Source organism: Salvelinus sp. IW2-2015, linkage group LG10 (genome assembly GCF_002910315.2).
Source record: "Salvelinus sp. IW2-2015 linkage group LG10, ASM291031v2, whole genome shotgun sequence".
NCBI classification, from domain to species: domain Eukaryota; kingdom Metazoa; phylum Chordata; class Actinopteri; order Salmoniformes; family Salmonidae; genus Salvelinus; species Salvelinus sp. IW2-2015.
In genome coordinates, this window is record NC_036850.1 from 18,873,169 (window position 1) to 18,880,867 (window position 7,699).

At 42.3% G+C, this 7,699-nt stretch overlaps 1 protein-coding gene across 1 annotated transcript in view; it reads right to left on the reverse strand.

Annotated features, from left to right (window-relative positions):
- Positions 1-3,246: 3,246 nt before the first annotated feature.
- LOC111969135 (mucin-5AC-like) overlaps positions 3,247-7,699 on the reverse strand; it is a 36,917-nt gene continuing 32,464 nt past the window's right edge. Inside the window, exon 19 of the mRNA XM_023995077.2 lies at positions 3,247-3,353. Within this exon, the coding sequence (XP_023850845.2) occupies positions 3,247-3,353 (107 nt within the window). The remainder of the gene's footprint in view (positions 3,354-7,699) is intronic.

A 7,699-nucleotide genomic window follows, 5' to 3' on the forward strand; every position in this document is an offset into this window, starting at 1 on the left:
AAACAAAACGGAAGGTTTTGGATAAAAAGAGACTTCATCGAACAAAAAATACCATTTTATTGAGTAATGAATGTCATTGCTGAGTGCAACCATATGAATGATCATCAAAGGTAAGGGATTGCATTTTATCTCTAATTTCTGGCTGTGTACCTTCTTTCTAACTTGGCTGGTTACTGTTTGTAATGATTTGTCTGCTGGGCTATGTTCTCAAATAATCGTGAAGGTAATGCTTTTCGCCGTAAAGCATTTTAAAATCTGACACAGTGGTTGGATTAACAAGAAGTTACCTATGTAAAATATGTTTTTGTTTTCTGAATTTTTATAAATTAGTATTTTCTGTATTTGAATTGCGCCCAGCCGTTTCACTGGCTGTTTGAAGAAGGTGGGACGCTTAGCGTCTCACTACCCAAGAGAGGTTGAACAATGTTTGTCTATGCTTGTTCAAGGACCATAAACAATTAATGAACCATGCACCTGTGGAACAGTGTTAACTTTCTCTGTGCTAACGGATCCCTTTTTACGGATCATTTCCTAAAAACCGCTGAATTGCAGGGCGCAAAATATTACAAAAAATTATGTATCTATGCAATCACAAGTGAAATATACCAAAACACAGCTTAGCTTGTTGTTAATCCACCTATCGTGTCAGATTTTGAAACTATGCCTTTAACAGAGAAAGAAATCCCTGTAAAGGCAGTCATTGTTGTCTCCTCCTCAGACGAGGAGGAGCATGGATCGGAGCCACGATGCGGATTTGGTGAATTAATCATACTTTTAATGAAAAACAGCAAACAAGCCACTAACAAACTATCAAAACAACAAACGTGACTAAACCTTCAGCCCGTCCTGTGTGGCCCAACACTGACACAGAACAAACACGCACAAAACCCCAGTGAAACCCTGGCTGCCTTAGTATGACTCTCAATCAGAGACAAAACGATACACACTGTCATGTTTTGTCTTTGATCATCTTGTCTTGTCCCCTGTGCTTCTCTGCTGGTCTTATTAGGTTCTTTTCCCTCTTTTCTCTCTCTTCTCTCTCCTCCTCCCTCTTCCCTCCTCCCGCTCCTCTCTCTATCGTTCCGTTCTGCTCCCAGCTGTTTCTCATTCTCCTAACGACCATCATTTACTCTTTCACCTGTCCCCTAATTTTGCCCTCTGATTAGAGTCCTATTTCTCCCTCTGTTTTCCGCTTCTGTCCTTGTCCGGATCTTGTTTGATGTTTGCTGTTCTGTGTCCTTGTTTCCGCCTTCGTGTTTGTTGCTTCTCCAGATGCGGCGTGTGAAGCAGGGGTGTCTATGTCAGCTACGGCCTGTGCCTTCTGAAGCGAGCTGCAGTCTGTGGTCGCGTCTCCTGTCGTTCCTCTCTACTGACGAGAAGGAATTTCAGTTTCCTGTTTTTGGATTTTAACGCTTTGATATATCCAGGGAGAAATCATTGTTTTGTTTGATACTGGAAAATAAAGACTCCTGTTTTCATTACGTCGCTTTTGGGTCCTCATTCAACCCTGCATAACCACACACCTGTCTCAATTGAGAACATACCAGGCCGAACACAAAACCCAACATAGAAATAAACAAACATAAAGACTACCCACCCAACACTCACGCCCCTGACCAATAAAGACATAACAAAACAAAGAAGGAAAAACAGGTCAGGAACGTGGACTAAATCCAAGCTTTTGGTGAGTGTATCAATCAATGCTACAAGCTACCCAAATTAAGCATGGTCACGAAAGTCAGAAAAAGCAATAAATGAAGGTTACACAATAAATGTTATTTTTGTTCGATAAATATTACTTTTATAACAAAAAAACGGCCATTTGGGTGCGCGTTATGTTCAGAAAACTACAGCCTCCTTCCCGGTCGAAAGGCAGATAGAAAATTCCCAAAAGACGTATCAGGTTCAAAAAATATTAACTAAAACTATTTATAATCATGCAATCACAAGTGAAATATACCAAAAACACAGCTTAGCTTGTTGTTAATCCACCTATCGTGTCAGATTTTGAAAAATATGCTTTGCAACGAAAGCCAATCTAAGCTTTTTGTGAGTTTAATCAATCAATGCTAGAAACAGTTTAGGCCTTATATTAGCTTGGTTAGCTTGGTTACGCCAAGTCCCAGAAAAGCAATAAAATTAATCGGCTTACCTTTGATAATCTTCGGATGTGTGCACTCACGAGACTTCAGTTACACAACAAATGTTATTTTTGTTCGAATAAATATTTACTTTTATAACAAGAAAACGCCATTTGGGTTGCAACGTTATGTTCAGAAAACCAAAAGCCTCGTTCCGTTCGACGAAAATCCAAACCAGTATCCGTAAATGGTTCGTAGAAAACCATGTCAAATGTTTTTTATAATCCAATCCTCAGGTTGGTTTTTAACAAAACATAATCGATAATATTTCAACCGGATGCCGGTACATCTATTCAAAGAGCGAAAAAAGAAAATGGAGAGCTACCCCTCTTCGCGTGCAGGAACTAATCAGATTCACATTTTTCTAAATAAAAGCCTGCAAACTGTCTAAGCCTGTCACAGGCCTGAGGAAGCCATTGGAAAAGGAATCTGGTGAATACCCCTTTTAAATGGGAGAAAGACGGGCCAGGAACACAGATAAAAAATAAAAAAACATCTATTCGGGTTAGATTTTCTCAGGTTTCCCTGAGAATTTAGTTTTTTGTTATACTCACAGACCATATTTTGACAGTTTTGAAAACTTTGGAGTGTTTTCTAATCCTAATCTGTAAATTATATGCATATTTCCTACGATCTGGCCTGAGAAAAATAGTCTGTTACCTTGGGAACGTTATTTAAAATTACAAATTAAAATCTAAACCCCTAGCGCAATTAAGACACTACACAGCTTTACAGAAGAGAGGCCATTAGGTCACAGTTAATTAAAAAATGAAGACCTAAAGAGGCCCTTTCTACTGACTCTGAAAAACACCAAAAGAAAGATGCCCAAGGGTCCCTGCTCATCTGCGTGAACGTGTCTTAAGGCAATGCTGCACGGAGGCATGAGAACTGCAGATGTGGCCAGGGCAATAAATTGCAAATGTCTGTACTGTGAAACGCCTAAGACAGCAACTACAGGGAACAGGATGGACAGCTGATTGTCCCTCACAGTGGCAAGAAACACTTGCACAGGATCGGTAACATCCAAACATCACTCCTGCGGGACAGGTACAGGATGGCAACAACAACTTGCCCGAGTTAAACCAGGAACGCAACAGTTCCTCCATCAGTGGTCAGATGGCCGCAATAGGCTGATGAGGAGTCTGGACTGAGGGCTTGTAAGGCTGTTGTAAGGCAGGTCCTCACGGCAGACATCATCTGCAACAACGTCGCCTATGGACACACACGCCACCGTCACTGGACCAAGACAGGACTGGCAAAAAGTGCTCCTTCACTGACGAGTCGCGGTTTTGTCTCACCAGGGGTGATGGTCGGAGTCGTGTTTATTGTCGAAGGAATGACGTTAACACCGAGGCTGTACTCTGGAGTGGGATTGGATTTGACGTGGAGGGATCGTCATGGTCTGGGGGGTGTGTCACAGCATGGTCCCAGACTAGAGCTAGTGTTCATTGCCGGCAATCTCAAGCTGTGGCGTTACAGGGAAGACATCCTCCTCCCTCATGTGCACCCTTCTGCGGGCTCATCCTGATATGACCTCCAGCATGGACAATGCCACCAAGCCATACTGCTCGTTCTGTGCGTGATTTCCTGCAAGACAGGGAATGTCCATGTCTGTCCAATGGCAGCGAAGAGCCTGGATTTCAATCCATTGAGCACGTCTGGGACCTGTTGGATCGGAGGTTGAGGGCTAGGGCCATTCCCCCCAGAAAATGTCCGGGAACTCGCAGGTGCCTGGTGAAGAGTGGGGTAACATCCTCACCGCAAGAAACTGGCAAATTCTGGAGCATCATGAGGAAAAGGAGATGCCAAACTGCAGTACTTAACGCAGCTTGATGGGCCACACCAGATACTGACTGTTACTTTTGATTTTGACCCCCGTTTTGTTCAGGGACACATTATTCCATGTTGTTATTCACGTCCCTGACCTTAGGAGATCCTTTTTTTTATGTTTATTTTGGGTTGGTCAGGGCGTGAGCTTGGGGTGGGGCAGTTTCTATGTTTTTGTTCTAATGTTTTCTATTTCTATGTGTTTGGCCGGGTGTGGGTTCTCAATCAGAGGCAGCTGTCCTATATTGCGTCCTCTGATTGAGAACCATACTTAGGTAGCCTTTTTCCCACCTGTGTTTTGTGGGTAGTTTTTTTTCTGTTTTTGTGTCTGCACAGACAGAACTGTTTCGCTTGTCGTTCTCCTGTTTTGTTTGTTTTTGTTTGATTTGTTTTTTAATGGATAAATCATGAAACACTTTAAAACGCTTGTACCTGGTCCACTCTTTCCTTCAGCCACGACGATCGTTACACTGTAAAGTCACCTGTCTGTGAAACTTGTTCAGTTAATGTCTCAAGTTGTGAATCTTGTTATGTTCATGCAAATATTAACGCATGCTAAGATTGCTGAAATAAACCAGTTGACAGTGAGAGGATGTTTTTCTTTTTTTGCTAAGTTTAGATGGATGTGTGTGTGTGTAGTGTGTGAGTGTGTGGTGCATAACTGGTTTTGGTGCATGTGTGATGTTCTGCAATGCGCGGACCGATGTCCTGCTTTGTCCTCAAACGTCTATAGTTGCCTTTGTGTCTGACCTTCCTTCTATAGGTTTTCTCTTGCTCAACTGGGCCTGGCTCATTACCATAAAAACCTTGGGAGGGAATTTATAGCATCTCTCCCTTAGGAGAACGGCCAAGCTGATCTGCTGCACAGAGGGCTTACAGGCTACATCTAACCAGTAGGCTTTAATAGAAAAAACACCGAGAGTCAATATACAGTACACGACAGGTACTCTGTGAAAGTTAAGGATAATTTCACAGAACCTCTATAAAATAATCGCGACTAAAACCAACTTGCATTGCACTTATGTGGGATTGCCGAACACAATTTGTTGGAAGGTATATAAGGATCCCAACCAATAAAACATGCATTATTGTCGACCCTTTCTGACAAGCATACATACACTAATTCCGACACAGTCGACACAAAAGCATCCAAAAGCTGACATTGTCGAGAGACTGCAAATCACACAATAGTGGGCTAGGATATTTTCTGCCTTGGTCATACTAGGGAACCAACAACATTGAACATACACTCTCTAAAGCCATCAGATTGCAATAAGGCTTCCAGAAGGACACAGATGAAGACAATACAATGTTGGTGGTTTTACAGAAGAAGTGTCTTTCAGAGGTGCGCTGTCTTTAATCCCCATCTCTAGATCAATCAAATGGACCATGCCCTGACAGAACACATTAGTTGTCTGCCTTGATAGAGTGCCACTTCATCCAGAGTATTTTAAACCTGGTAATTAAACCATAGTTATAAACCTAGCGGGCTAGGTAGAATTTACACGAAAAGCCTGTCAAGTTGTCAAGTTCCTAGCTAGGGTAGCCAAACAGGTAAACTTGATAACTTTGATATATGTTGCACGGGCTCTCTGTATAAACACACAGCAGATCATTTTCTATTCTTCCATCACTAAGATAAATAACACTTAGTGAAAAGGCTGTGTCTTTACAAGGTTCATACTTTCACAGTGGTCCGTCCCTCATCCCCAGTCCTTTGGAGAGAGGAAATTGTGGCCTTTTTAATTGGCCGGTCTGGAGTCTGTCTATCTGATTCACGGTCAGTGCACAGCAGTAAGCCTCGTCTGCCTCAATCTCCCCCGCCCAACTGCTTTTAATCCATAATTGAAACGTTTGATGTAGAGGCCACACTATGAGCACACTGTACTGCCTTGCATACAGGGGGGAAACATATTCTATTTCATTTTTGTCCAGGCTCGTAAATATTGCAGTGGCAACTGGCTTTGACTCTCTGTACATGTGCTATAGTTATAAAAGTTTGATGCTGGTGGAGCCGATGGCAAGTCCTTCACGGTCTGTACTGGGTCACTTTTGGGTTCAAGAGATCTTTCCTAGATGATACAACACCAATCTGCTTGGGCACAGGTGTGGCTTGGCAAGGGAAGCAGGAGGTCCTGGGAAGGAGAGAAGGACAGAGAGAGATGACTCCTGGTCTCTTCACTCCTTCACTTGTAGCACTTGACGGTGGAGTGAAGAGAGGAAGAGAGGGAGGAGGCGGTAAAAGGTGAGCCATAACTCTTTGAGGTGGAGGCAATGGGGGACCTGCCCTCCTCCTGGCTTTTAAGAAGACAGGTTGGTCCCACGCAGCCCACACTTAATGCCATTTAGTCTTAAATAATGATGTGGAGGGGAGGGTTCAAAAAGCTCTCCTCCCTTTGCAGAGCAATCAGGGAAAAAACAACAGATCCAGAGACTCAAGGTTTAAGATCCCCGTGAATACGAACAGGGATCAAAGGAGATAGAGATTGAGGTGTAGGGGAAGAAGAGAAGGACAGAAGCAAGAAAAGACAAGAAGTTTACTAAAATTGTAAGAGGGAAGTGGGAAGACAAGAAGCGATGTCAAGAGACCAGGGAAAATAAACCCCTTGTCAGTAATGACTACAGTGGTACTTAATCTTCCAAAATGACAAAACGTAAGTGCGCAGATGACTTTGTGACCGACAACACAGTGCTGCGATGGGGACCAGCAGATAGCACACGTTTGTGAAGAAAATGTGGTAGCCTAAGTACAACGCAAAGAAGAAACGCGAAAAATGCTACTTGGCAGGAAATAGAAGTCCCCACAACATTTCTTTCTAATCTGGTTTGAGAAAGACGTCTAGTTGAAAACAATAAGAGAGTCTACTGTAAGTGAAAGAGTGGTACTTTTGGTATGAGAGAATCGACATGAGTTGTCGCATGGGATATACAAATCTCTGTTCAAAGGTTTTTTCTTAGGCTTCTACATTCAGACATGCAGTTGATTTGGAGGCAAACTCTTCCAACTGAGGCAGTGAGGGGTGTTTTAAGTAATCGACTCGTCGCAGATGACATTAAACTGCAGAGCAACACACACATCCAACAACACACAGACTAATGAACGTTTTGTGACTTACGAAGCTTCGTGAAATTTACGTCTGTAAATGCTTTTTCGATACCATACGCTGTCTCGAAAAAAATTAAAAAAAATGACGTGATGAAGTGATAGATTGTTAATGTAGCTAAACCGAGCTACTGGCTCAAAGCAGCCTCATAAATGTTTTTCAGTAAACATTGTCATACAGAGTGCAATATCAGCCATACCTTTAGAATTGAATAACAATGCTTGTGAACCTTCAGAGCGTAACGACTTTCAACCCCTTTGGCTTTGGTTAAAAGCAAGTACAAACGCATACTAGTAGTAGTCATTCGCTCCTGCTCGAAGAGTCTACACATCTGGGTGATGCGAAGCAACGACATCATATCATTGGGTAATTGCTGATTCACCGTTCTCACAAAGCTACAAGAGCCTTGCAGATTTTGGGTGAGGTAAAATCAAACATCCCATGGGTGGCACAGACGTCAGTTCAACGTCTAAAGTTTTTATTGACATTTTATTTACATTTATTTCAACAAATGTATTGTATTTTAGGTAAAAAATATGAAATACCCTTTACGTTGGATGCCGTTTTTGCAAAACTCAAATTAGTTTTTCCAACGTTTGATCAAACGTCCTCTACATTGCTTTTTGG